Source organism: Stegostoma tigrinum, chromosome 42 (assembly GCF_030684315.1).
Source record: "Stegostoma tigrinum isolate sSteTig4 chromosome 42, sSteTig4.hap1, whole genome shotgun sequence".
NCBI classification, from domain to species: domain Eukaryota; kingdom Metazoa; phylum Chordata; class Chondrichthyes; order Orectolobiformes; family Stegostomatidae; genus Stegostoma; species Stegostoma tigrinum.
The window spans coordinates 4,132,425-4,145,060 of record NC_081395.1 but is presented as its reverse complement, the minus strand read 5'-3'; the positions used below and the strand labels follow the sequence as shown (position 1 = coordinate 4,145,060).

At 57.6% G+C, this 12,636-nt stretch overlaps 1 protein-coding gene across 1 annotated transcript in view; it reads right to left on the bottom strand.

Moving 5' to 3' along the window:
• Positions 1-12,636, bottom strand: part of LOC125449288 (alpha-actinin-2) — a 70,755-nt gene that overhangs the window by 14,191 nt on the left and 43,928 nt on the right. The window contains exons 11-15 of the mRNA XM_059641509.1: positions 12,430-12,577; positions 10,476-10,626; positions 8,535-8,643; positions 7,267-7,407; positions 4,484-4,666 (exon numbers count right to left, since the gene is read on the bottom strand). Of these exons, the coding sequence (XP_059497492.1) occupies positions 4,484-4,666; positions 7,267-7,407; positions 8,535-8,643; positions 10,476-10,626; positions 12,430-12,577 (732 nt within the window). The remainder of the gene's footprint in view (positions 1-4,483; positions 4,667-7,266; positions 7,408-8,534; positions 8,644-10,475; positions 10,627-12,429; positions 12,578-12,636) is intronic.

Sequence of the window (12,636 nt, the reverse complement as noted above, 5' to 3'; positions counted from 1 at the left end):
TCGCCCTGTGTCTATCCCCCAAACTAATCCCACTGCCCCGCTCCATCCCCATCGCCCTGTGTCACGCCCCAAACTAATCCCACTGTCCACTCCCTCCCCATCGCCCTGTGTCTATCCCCCAAACTAATCCCACTGCCCCGCTCCCTCCCCATCGCCCTGTATCACTCCCCAAACTAATCCCACTGCCCCGCTCCCTCCCCAGCGCCCTGTATCACTTCCCAAACTGATCCCACTGTCCACTCCCTCCCCATTGCCCTGTATCACTCCCCAAACTGATCCCACTGCCCCGCTCCCTCCCCATCGCCGAGTGTCACGCCCCAAACTAATCCCACTGCCCGACTCCCTCCCCATCGCCCTGTATCACTCCCCGAACTAATCCCACTGCCCGACCCCCTCCCCATCGCCCTGTATCACTCCCCGAACTAATCCCACTGCCCGACCCCCTCCCCATCGCCCTGTATCACTCCCCGAACTAATCCCACTGCCCCACTCGCTCCCCATCGTCCTGTGTCTATCCCCCAAACTAATCCCACTGCCCTGCTCCCTCCCCATTGCCCTGTGTCTATCCCTCAAACTAATCCCACTGCCCCACTCCCTCCCCCTCGCCCTGCATCACTCTCCAAACTAATCCCACTGCCCCGCTCCCTCCCCATTGCCCTGTATCACTCCCCAAACTAATCCCACTGCCCCACTCCCTCCCCATCGCCCTGTATCACTCCCTAAACTAGTTCCACTGCCCCACTCCCTCCCCATCGCCCTGTATCACTCTCCAAACTAATCCCACTGCCCCGCTCCCTCCCCATTGCCCTGTATCACTCCCCAAACTAATTCCACTGCCCCACTCCCTCCCCCTCGCCCTGTATCACTCTCCAAACTAGTCCAACTGCCCCACTCCCTCCCCATCGCCCTATATCACTCCCCAAACCAGTCCCACTGCCCCACTCCCTCCCCATCGTCCTATGTCTATACCCCAGACTAATCCCACTGCCCCACTCCTTCCCCATCACCCTGTATCACTCCCCGAACTAATCCCACTGCCCCACTCGCTCCCCATCGCCCTGTGTCTATCCCCCAAACTAATCCCACTGCCCCCCTCCCTCCCCATCACCCTGTGTCACGCGCCAAACTAATCCCACTGTCCGCTCCCTCCCCGTCACCCTGTATCACTTCCCAAACTAATCCCACTGCCCCACCCTCCCCATCGCCCTGTGTCTATCCCCCAAACTAATCCCACTGCCCGACTCCCTCCGCATCGCCCTGTATCACTCCCCAAACTAATCCCACTGTCCACTCCCTCCCCATCGCCCTGTGTCTATCCCCCAAACTAATCCCACTGCCCCGCTCCCTCCCCATCACCCTGTGTCTATCCCCCAAATTAATCCCACTGCCCCACTCCCTCCCTCCCCATCGCCCTGTATCACTCCCCAAACTAATCCCACTGTCCGCTCCCTCCCCATCGCCCTGTATCACTCACCAAACTAATCCCACTGCCCCGCTCCCTCCCCATCGCCCTGTATCACTCCCCAAACTAATCCCACTGCCCCACTGCCTCCACATCGCCCTGTGTCTATCCCCAAACTAATCCCACTGCCCCCTCCCCACCCATTGCCCTGTCCCAATCCTGTACTCATCCCACTGCCCCACTCCCACCCCAACGCCCTGTGTCTGCCCTCCAAACTAATCCCACTGCCCCACTCCCTCCCCATCGCCCTGTATCACTCTCCAAACTAATCCCACTGCCCCGCACACTCCCCATTGCCCTGTATCACTCCCCAAACTAATCCCACTGCCCCACTCCCTCCCCCTCGCCCTGTATCACTCTCCAAACTAGTCCCACTGCCCCACTCCCTCCCCATCGCCCTGTATCACTCCCCAAACTAATCCCACTGCCCCACTCCCTCCCCATCGCCCTGTGTCTATCCCCCAAACTAATCACATTGCCCCACTCCCTCCCCAACACCCTGTGTCTATCCCCCAAACTAATCACATTGCCCCACTCCCTCCCCAACACTCTGTGTCTATCCCCAAACTAATCCCACTGCCCCCTCCCCACCCATTGCCCTGTCCCAATCCTGTACTCATCCCACTGCCCCACTCCCACCCCAACGCCCTGTGTCTGCCCTCCAAACTAATCCCACTGCCCCGCTCCCTCCCCATCGCCCTGTATCACTCCCCAAACTAATCCCACTGCCGCGCTCCCTCCCCATTGCTCTGTATCACTCCCCAAACTAATCCCACTGCCCTACTCCCTCCACATCGCCCTGTATCATTCCCCAAACTAATCCCACTGCCCCACTCCCTCCCCATCGCCCTGTGTCTATCCCCCAAACTAATCACATTGCCCCACTCCCTCCCCAACACCCTGTATCAATCCCCAAACTAATCCCACTGTCCACACCCTACCCATCGCCCTGTATCACTCCCCAAAGTAATCCCACTGCCCCACTCCCTCCCCATTGCCCTGTATCACTCCCCAAACTAATCCCACTGCCCCGCTCCCTCCCCATCGCCCTGTATCAATCCCCAAACTAATCCCACTGTCCACACCCTACCCATCGCCCTGTATCACTCCCCAAACTAATCCCACTGCCCCGCTCCCTCCCCATTGCCCTGTATCACTCCCGAAACTAATCCCACTGCCCCGCTCCCTCACCATCACCCTGTATCAATCCCCAAACTAATCCCACTGTCCACACACTACCCATCGCCCTGTATCACTCCCCAAAGTAATCCCACTGCCCCGCTCCCTCCCCATTGCCCTGTATCACTCCCCAAACTAATCCCACTGCCCCACTGCCTCCACATCGCCCTGTGTCTATCCCCAATCTAATCCCACTGCCCCCTCCCCACCCATTGCCCTGTCCCAATCCTGTACTAATCCCACTGCCCCGGTCCCTCCCCATAGCCCTGTCCCAATCCTGTACTCATCCCACTGCCCCACTCCCTCCCCAACGCCCTGTGTCTGCCCTCCAAACTAATCCCACTGCCCCGCTCCCTCCCCATCGCCCTGTATCAATCCCCAAACTAATCCCACTGTCCACACCCACCCCATCGCCCTGTATCACTCCCCAAACTAATCCCACTGCCCTGCTCCCTCCCCATCGCCCTGTAGCACTCCCCAAACTAATCCCACTGCCCCGCTCCCTCCCCATCACCCTGTATCACTCCCCGAACTAATCCCACTGCCCCGCTCCCCCCCCCATCGCCCTGTGTCTATCCCCAAAACTAATCCCACTGCCCCACTCCCTCCCCATAGCCCTGTCCCAGTCCTGTACTAATCCCTCTGCCCCACTCCCTCCCCATAGCCCTGTCCCAGTCCTGTACTAATCCCGCTGCCCCGCTCCCTCCCCATAGGCCTGCCCCAGTCCTGTCCTCATCCCACTGCCCCGCTCCCTCCCCATAGCCCTGTCCCAGTCCTGTCCTAATCCCACTGCCCCGCTCCCTCCCCATAGCCCTGTCCCAATCCTGTACTAATCCCACTGCCCCACTCCCTCCCCGGAGCCCTGGCCCAGTCCTGTCCTCATCCCACTGCCCCGTTCCCTCCCCATAGCCCTGTCCCAGTCCTGTACTAATCCCACTGCCCCGCTCCCTCCCCATCGCCCTGTCTCAGTCCTGTACTAATCCCACTGCCCCGCTCCCTCCCCATCGCCCTGTCCCAGTCCTGTACTAACCCCACTGCCCCGCTCCCTCCCCATCGCCCTGTCCCAATCCTGTACTAATCCCACTGCCCCGCTCCCTCCCCCTCGCCCTGTCCCAATCCTGTACTAATCCCACTGCCCCGCTCCCTCCCCATCGCCCTGTCTCAGTCCTGTACTAATCCCACTGCCCCGCTCCCTCCCCATCGCCCTGTCCCAGTCCTGTACTAATCCCACTGCCCCGCTCCCTCCCCATCGCCCTGTCCCAATCCTGTACTAATCCCACTGCCCCGCTCCCTCCCCCTCGCCCTGTCCCAATCCTGTACTAATCCCACTGCCCCGCTCCCTCCCCATCGCCCTGTCCCAGTCCTGTACTAATCCCACTGCCCCGCTCCCTCCCCATAGCCCTGTCCCAATCCTGTACTAATCCCACTGCCCCACTCCCTCCCCATAGCCCTGGCCCAGTCCTGTCCTCATCCCACTGCCCCGCTCCCTCCCCAGAGCCCTGGCCCAGTCCTGTACTAATCCCACTGCCCCACTCCCTCCCCATAGCCCTGGCCCAGTCCTGTCCTCATCCCACTGCCCCGCTCCCTCCCCAGAGCCCTGGCCCAGTCCTGTCCTCATCCCACTGCCCCGCTCCCTCCCCATAGCCCTGGCCCAGTCCTGTCCTCATCCCACTGCCCCGCTCCCTCCCCATAGCCCTGTCCCAGTCCTGTACTAATCCCACTGCCCCGCTCCCTCCCCATAGCCCTGTCCCTGTCCTGTACTAATCCCACTGCCCCGCTCCCTCCCCATAGCCCTGTCCCTGTCCTGTACTAATCCCCACTGCGCAGTATGTTCCCTCTCACCTTGTCCCACTTGCCGGCGATTTCGTGGGCGGAGAGGTTTGTGTACGGGTTGATTCCAGACAGTTTGATCCCATAGGTCTGTGCGATTTTGTTGATCTCGTTCTGAATTCCGAGAATGGCCATCCGTTCCTTATCGGCTTCTGGGAGCGTGGCTTTGAATTGCTCGTGGGCTGTGATCAGACTCTGCAGGGAAGGGGGGCGATGAGTTGTGGGGGAGACAAAAAAAAACGGTTGGTGGAATCGTAGGTCTGGGGGACCCCTCTGGCCATCGATCCTGTACTAGCCCCCGTGGAACAGCTGTATAAATGTATGGTATCCTGCCCAGCCTTGAGTACCCTCTGTCCTGTCCTGCATAAAAAGGGTCACCCTAAGATCATTCCTCACTGCCTGATGTTTATAAATGGACAGGCCATTCTGAACAACTCTGAGTGAGCTACACATGAGTCTGCGCAACAATTTCAGGGCATTCAGTGTTAACAATATGGCTCACGTCTGTTTGACGGAGGCTGAGCATCATCCTGCATCTCCCAAAGTCGCATCAGCTCCCAGTTCAGGGAGACCTGACCACACACAGCCCCTGGAGGGCCGCACAGAGATGGATAAAATGAGCGGGAACGCTGGAAATTTTGGTTTTTCCCCACCATCCCCTGCGTCCAGTGCGTTCTTCCTTGGCAGCCCATGTCGAATGGCTGGCCATGCATTTTCCTGCGAGGCATAGATTGTTGTGCTTGTTGGAAATTTGGCATTCTTGCGTGGGGTCCTGATGGACACAAGTCGACAAACCTCAAACGTGTGCGTTTCAGTCCTCAGTGTGGTTATAGTCTAATCTAAAACACGGCCAGACAGTAAACGAGTCACATTTTGGGATGGGGTGGTCACAGGATGTCGATAGGTATTGTGACTGCACTAGTAACTCCGAGGTGTGGCCCCCTGGGACAGAAACGCAAGGCTCAAAGCCCACCACAGTCTCGGGGGAGATTAACCTCATTCCTGGAAAGAAATTAGGGAAGTTAGTCTCATCGATTAGGACGGGGAAAGCAACCAGATTGTCCTTCAGGGAGTGGGGTCTCAAGAGTGGGACGGGAGGGGGTGGGGGTGGATGTTCCCCCCAATGAGAGGACATAGAACTCTGGCTCTCAAAGTCACAAGGGCTGCCCATATATCACTGAGATAGAGTGATCCCTGACCCTAACCCTAACCCTAACCCTAACCCGAACCCTAAAGTTAACGGCTGACCCTAACCCTAAGCCTAACCCTAACCCTATCACAGTGGCAAACCCTAACCCTGACCCTGACCCCTAAAGTTAACGGCTGACTCTAACCCTAACCCTAACCCTAACCCATATCTACCCCTAACCCTAACCCATATCTACCCCTAACCCTAACCCATATCTAACCCTAACCCTAACCCTAACCCATATCTAACCCTAACCCTAACCCTAACCCATATCTATCCCTAACCCATATCTAACCCTAACCCTAACCCTAACCCATATCTAACCCTAACCCTAACCCAAACCCATATCTAACTCTAACCTTAACCCATATCTAACCCTAACCCTAACCCAAACCGATATCTAACACTAACCCTAACCTTAGTCCTTACCTAAACCCATATCTAACCCTGACCGGATCCCTAAAGCTAACACTCAACCCAACCCCTAAACAAACGCATACCTGACACTAACACTCACACTGACCCTGACCCTGGCCCTGGCCCTAACTCTAACCCTGACCCTAACTCTAACCCTGATCCTAACCGTGGCCCTATCCCTAACCCTGACCCTCACCCTGCCCTTAACTCTGAGCCTAACTCTGACCCTAACCCTGACCCTCACCCTGACCCTAACCCTGACCCTATCTCTGACTCTAACCCTGTTCCTAACCCTAACCCTATCTCTAACCCTGACCCTAACCTTACCCTAACCCTGACCCTAACTCTAACCCTGACCCTGACCCTAACCCTGACCCTAACCCTAACTCTGACTCTAACTCTAACCCTGTCCCTAGTCCTAGCTCTAACCCTCCGAGAGTCTCTGGGTGTTTGGAGCTGGCTTCCTGAAATGACAGTGGAAATAAATACTCAAATATTTTTGCAACAGGGCATTGGTCAGACCACAGCTGGGATACTGTGAGCAGTTTAGGGACCCGTATCTAAGCAGAGACAGACTGGCATTGGGGGCTGTCCAGGGAAGGTTCATTCGGCTGATTGTGGGACTCTCTTATGAGGAGGGGGCTGAGCAGGTCGGGCCTGGGCTCACTGGAGTTTAGAGGAAGGAGAGGTGACCTCATTGATATTCTGAGGGGACTAGACAGGGGAGATGTGGAGAGCGTATTTCTCCTTGTGAGAGAGTCTAGGATCTGTGAGGGTGTCATCTCAGAGTAAGGGGGTCACCCATTGAAGACGGAGATGGAGAGGAATTTCTTCTCTCCAAGGGGAGAGAATCTGTGGAATTCTTTACCGCAGAGGGATGTCGGGGCTGGGTCATTGAGTACACTCAAGGCTAGAGACAGAGAGAAGGGAATTGAGGGTTATGGGGAAAAGGCAGGAGAATGGAGTTGGGGATGATCAGATTAGCCACGATCTCATTGATTGAGGACAGAATCGATGGGCTGAATGGTCTACTCCTGCTAATGCATCTCATGGTCTGAAGATTATGAGTCACTAATGTCCTTTAGGGAAGTAAATGTTGCCTGTCAGACGAACTATCCAATTCCCTTGGAAATGGTTGGGGGAGAGCGGATGGTGCTGAGGAATTGTGGGATCTTCCTGTGCCACCCACCTGGATCTCTTCAATGCTGTGCACAATGAACATATCCTGCAGGTCCTCCGTTGCTCCATCCATCCAGTTATTAAAGGGGGCTGCCCTCTTGGCAAATTCCAGGTACAGCTGGTCAATTGTTTCCAGAAGTTTCTCATTCCGCTGGGAGGAGAGATGGAGAGAGTGAATGAGAGATAGATGGAGACAGAGTGAGAGAGAGAAGGGCAGAGGTGAGAGGAGAGTGAGTGAGAGAGAGAAAGAGTGAGAGGAGAGAAGGGTGGAGAGTGGGAGGGGGTTAGAGAGTGAGTGAGAGAAAAGTGGAGAGAGAGAGAGGGGCAGAGGAGAGAGGAGAGTGAGTGAGAGAAAGATAGAAAGAGAGAGGGAGAGACAGAAAGAGAGAGAGGAGAGAAGGGTGGAGAGAGGGAGAGAGTTTGAGAGTGAGTGAGAGACAGGTGGAGAGAGAGAGACAGAGGGAGAGAGAGAAGGGCTTTAAGGGAGAGGAGAAACTGAGCGAGAGAGAAGGGCAGAGAGAGTGAGAGAGACAGGTGGAGAGAGAGAAGGGCTGAGAGGGAGAGGAGAAACTGAGCGAGAGAGAGAAGGGCAGAGAGAGTGAGAGAGACAGGTGGAGAGAGAGAGAGACAGAGGGAGAGAGAGAAGGGCTTTAAGGGAGAGGAGAAACTGAGCGAGAGAGAAGGGCAGAGAGAGTGAGAGAGACAGGTGGAGAGAGAGAAGGGCAGAGAGAGTGAGAGAGACAGGTGGAGAGAGAGAGAAAAAGAGACAAGGGCAAACAGGAGGAGAGAGAGAGAGTGAGTAGGAGAGGGAGAGTGAGAGAGATAGAGATGTATAGAATGAGTGAGTGAGAGAGACAGGTGGAGAGAGAGAAGGGCAGAGAGAGTGAGAGAGACAGGTGGAGAGAGAGAGAAAAAGAGACAAGGGCAAACAGGAGGAGAGAGAGAGAGTGAGTAGGAGAGGGAGAGTGAGAGAGATAGAGATGTATAGAATGAGTGAGTGAGAGAGACAGACAATGAAAGGCGAAGAGAGGGAGACAGAGAGAAGCAGAGACAGGAAGAAGGAGAGTGGGAAAGTGAGAGAGACAGAGTGGGGCAGAAACAGTGAGAGACAGAGAGAGAGAGGAACAAAGGGAGATGGATAGAGAGACACAGAGAGAGAGAGAGAGAATGAAGCAGCTTCCAGATACAGAGATCACATGGAGCTGGCTGACCCCACTGGGGGCACGGGTGGGGGTGTGGTTCCAGGAGTGGGGGGGTTGTGGGGGTGGTTTGACCTACCTCGAGGGCATCCCTCCTCTTCTGGGTGAGTGTGCCCAGGGTGTCCCACTGGTCACAAATGGCCTGACACCGGCTATTCACACTGGCAGCATCATGATAGTCCAATTCACTGTGAACAGAAAACAGCACAGTGAGGCTGGGGCACAGGGAGATCCCGGGGGGGCGCACAGGGAGATCTGGGGAAGGGGAGCACAGGGAGATCCCAGGGGGGGCACAGGGAGATCCCGGGGGGGGCACAAGGAGATCCGGGAGGGGGTGCTGGGGCACAGGGAGATCCAGGGAAGGGGGGCACAGGGAGATCCAGGGAAGGGGGGCACAGGGAGATCCAGGGAAGGGGGGCGCAGGGAGATCCAGCGAAGGGGGGCACAGGGAGATCCAGCGAAGGGGGGCACAGGGAGATCCCGGGGGGGGCACAAGGAGATCCGGGAGGGGGTGCTGGGGCACAGGGAGATCCAGGGAAGGGGGGCACAGGGAGATCCAGGGAAGGGGGGGCGCAGGGAGATCCAGCGAAGGGGGGCACAGGGAGATCTGGGGAAGGGGAGCACAGGGAGATCCCGGGGGGGCACAGGGAGATCCCGGGGGGGCACAGGGAGATCCCGGGGGGGCGCACAGGGAGATCTGGGGAAGGGGAGCACAGGGAGATCCCGGGGGGGGCACAGGGAGATCCGGGGAAGGGGGGCACATGGAGATCTGGGGAAGGGGAGCACAGGGAGATCCCGGGGGGGCACAGGGAGATCCCGGGGGGGCACATGGAGATCCGGGAGGGGGTGCTGGGGCACAGGGAGATCCGGGGAAGGGGGGACACAGGGAGATCCCGGGGGGGATAGGGTGCTGGGGCACAGGGAGATCCCGGGGGGGTGATGGGGCACAGGGAGATCCCGGGGGGGTGCTGAGGCACAGGGAGAACCCAGGGGGGTGCGCTGGGGCACAAGGAGATCCCGGGGGGGGTGTACTGGGGCACAGGGAGATCCTGGGGATGGGGGGGTGCACAGGGAGATCCCGGGGGGTGCTGGGGCACAGGGAGACCCCGGTGCAGTGGCACAGGGAATCCCAGGGGAAGGGGGGGCACAGGGAGATCCGGGGGGGTGTGCTGGGGCACAGGGAGATCCCAGGGGGATGTTGGGGCACAAGGAGATCCTGGGGATGGGGGGTGCACAGAGAGATCCCAGGGATGGGGGAGTACAGGGAGATCCTGGGGAAGGGGGGCACAGGGAGATCTCGTGGATGCTGGGGCACAGGAAGATCTCGTGGATGCTGGGGCACAGAGAGATCCCGGGGAAGTGGGGGCACAGGGAGTTCCCAGGGAAGCAGGGGGCATAGGGAGATCTTGGGAAAGGGGGTTCACAAGAAGATCCCGGGGTGCTGGGGCACAGGGAGATCCCGGGGGGGTTGCTGGGGCACAAGGAGATCCCGGGAATGGGGGAGCACAGGGAGATCCTGGGGAAGTGGGGGGCACAGGGAGATCCCGGGAGTTTGGTGGGACACAGGGAGATTCTGGAGGTGCTGAGGCGCAGGGAGATCCTGGGAATGGGGGACGTCACAGCGAGATCCCAGAGCTGGGGCAGTGGCAGAGCCCAGAGTGAGGGCCAAGGCATAGGGAGATCTCAGAGCGAGGTGGGATGGGGGGAACAGGAAGGTCCCAGGGTGGAGGGGTCAATCCCAGTGGTGAGTGCAGGAGAGAGTGAGGGTGGGGAGGTAGAGAGGTTGGAGGTGACCTGGGAAGAGGAGGGCATTTGTCAAAAGGGGGAGATGGGAGTCCCTGTACGTGGTGTGCGGGGGGCAGTGTCCTGGGGTGTGTCTGGTGGAGGGAGCTATCCTGGGTGAACAGTTTTGTCTCAGGGAGTTTGTGTCCTGGAGGGGTGGTGTGCAGTGGGAGGGAGCTGTCCCTCGGGAGGGGGGAACGGGGGTCAGGAGTTTGCTGGGTGGTGTCCTGGCTCATACTTGAGCTCTTGGGCAATTGCTGCGATCTGTTCCACGCGATCCTGGTGAGCTGCCAGATCACTCTCAAATGCCTCATGTTTCCTCATGAGAGCTCGGATCTCCATCAGAGTAGCAGATTCATAATCCTTCTTTGTCAATAACTCCTCCTTCCCTGAGAGAGAGAGAGAGGGACAGGGTCAGAGAGAAGGAGAGGGTCACAGAGAGAGAGGGACAGGGTCAGAGAGAAGGAGAGGGTCACAGAGAGAGAGGGACAGGGTCAGAGAGAAGGATAGGGTCACAGAGAGAGAGGGACAGGGTCAGAGAGAAGGAGAGGGTCACAGAGAGAGAGGGACAGGGTCAGAGAGAAGGATAGGGTCACAGAGAGAGAGGGACAGGGTCAGAGAGAAAGAGAGGGTCACAGAGAGAGAGGGACAGGGTCAGAGAGAAGGATAGGGTCACAGAGAGAGCGGGACAGGGTCAGAGAGGGAGAGGGACAGAGGGAGAGGGTCAGAGAGAGAAGAACAGGGTCGCAGAGAGAGAATGACAGGGTCACAGAGAGAGGGAGGTTTAAAGAGAGAGGAACAGGGTCACAGAGAGAGAGGGAGAGGGTCAGAGAAGGAGAGGGACAGAGGGAGAGGGTCAGAGAGAGAGGGACAGGGTCACAGAGAGAGAGGGAGAGGGTCGGAGAAGGAGAGGGACAGAGGGAGAGGGTCAGAGAGAGAGGAACAGGGTCACAGAGAGAGAGGGAGAGGGTCAGAGAAGGAGAGGGGCAGAGGGAGAGGGTCAGAGAGAGAGGGACAGGGCCGCAGAGAGAGAAGGACAGGGTCACAGAGAGAGGGAGGTTTAAAGAGAGAGGGACAGCGTCACAGAGAGGGAGAGGGTCAGAGAGAGAGGAACAGAGTCACAGAGAGAGAGGAGGTTCAGAGAGAGAGGGAGAGGGTCCAAGAGAGAGGGAGAGGGTCAGAGGGAGACGGACAGGGTCACAGAGAGAGAGGGAGAGAGGGACAGGGTCAGGGAGAGAGAGAGAGACAGACAGACAGGGTCATAGAGCTGTACAGCACAGAAACAGACCCTTCGGTCCAACCCGTCCATGCTGACCCAATATCCTAAATCAATCCTGTCCCATCTGCCAGCACTTAGCCCATATCCCACTAATTCCTTCCTATCCATGTCCCCATCCAGATGCCTTTTAAATGCTGTAACTGTTCCAGCCCCCACCACTTCCTCTGGCAGCTCATTCCATACACACACCACCCTCTGTGTGAAACAGTTACCCCTCAGGTCCCTTTTACATCCTCCCCCTCTCACCTTAAACCTGTGCCCCTCTAGTCTCGGACTCCCCCCACCCTGGGGGGAAAAGACCTGTGTATTCACCCTCTCCATGCCCCTCATGATTTTATAAACCTCTATAAGGTCCCCCCTCAGCCCCCGACGCTCCAGGGAAAATAGCCCCAGACCGTTCAGCCCCTCCCTGTAGCTCAAACCCTCCAACATCCCTGTAAATCTTTTCTGAACCCTTTCCAGTTTGACAACATCCTTCCTACAGCAGGGAGACCAGGATTGAACACAGTTTTCCAAAAGTGGCCCTAACAGGTGTCCTGTACAGCCCCAACATGACCCTCCCAACTCCCTATACCCAACGCACTGACCAATAAGGGGAAGCATCCCAAACACCTTCCCCCCCCGCCCTGTCTACCTGCAACTCCACTTTCAGGGAGCTATGCACCTGCTCCCCGAGGTTTCTCTGTTCAGTAACACTCCCCAGGGCCTTACCATTAAGTGTATAAGTCCTGCCCTGATGTGCCTTTCCAAAACGCAGCACCTCACATTTATCTGAATTAAACTCCATCTGCCCCTCCTCGGCCCATCTGATCGAGGTTCTGTTGTACTCCAGGGTATGCGCCCTCACTGTTGAGACAGAGGTCACTGTGTGGGGAGTCAGGGGTCAGTGTGTGGGGAGTCAGGGGTCACCTACCTGCTGTCCACCCTTCATGAAGGGCACACTTCTGTTTGAACTTCTCCGCTAAGTGATCCAGTCTCTCCAGCCGTCGGATCTCCGTCAGGAGCCATTCCTCGTAACCTTTCTCCACTTGTTCCAAACCTTTCCAAGCATTCGCAATGTCCTGGTGGGAAAGGGGAAGGAGATGGGTGGGGGGGAGTGCTGGGTGTGAACAAGGTACGG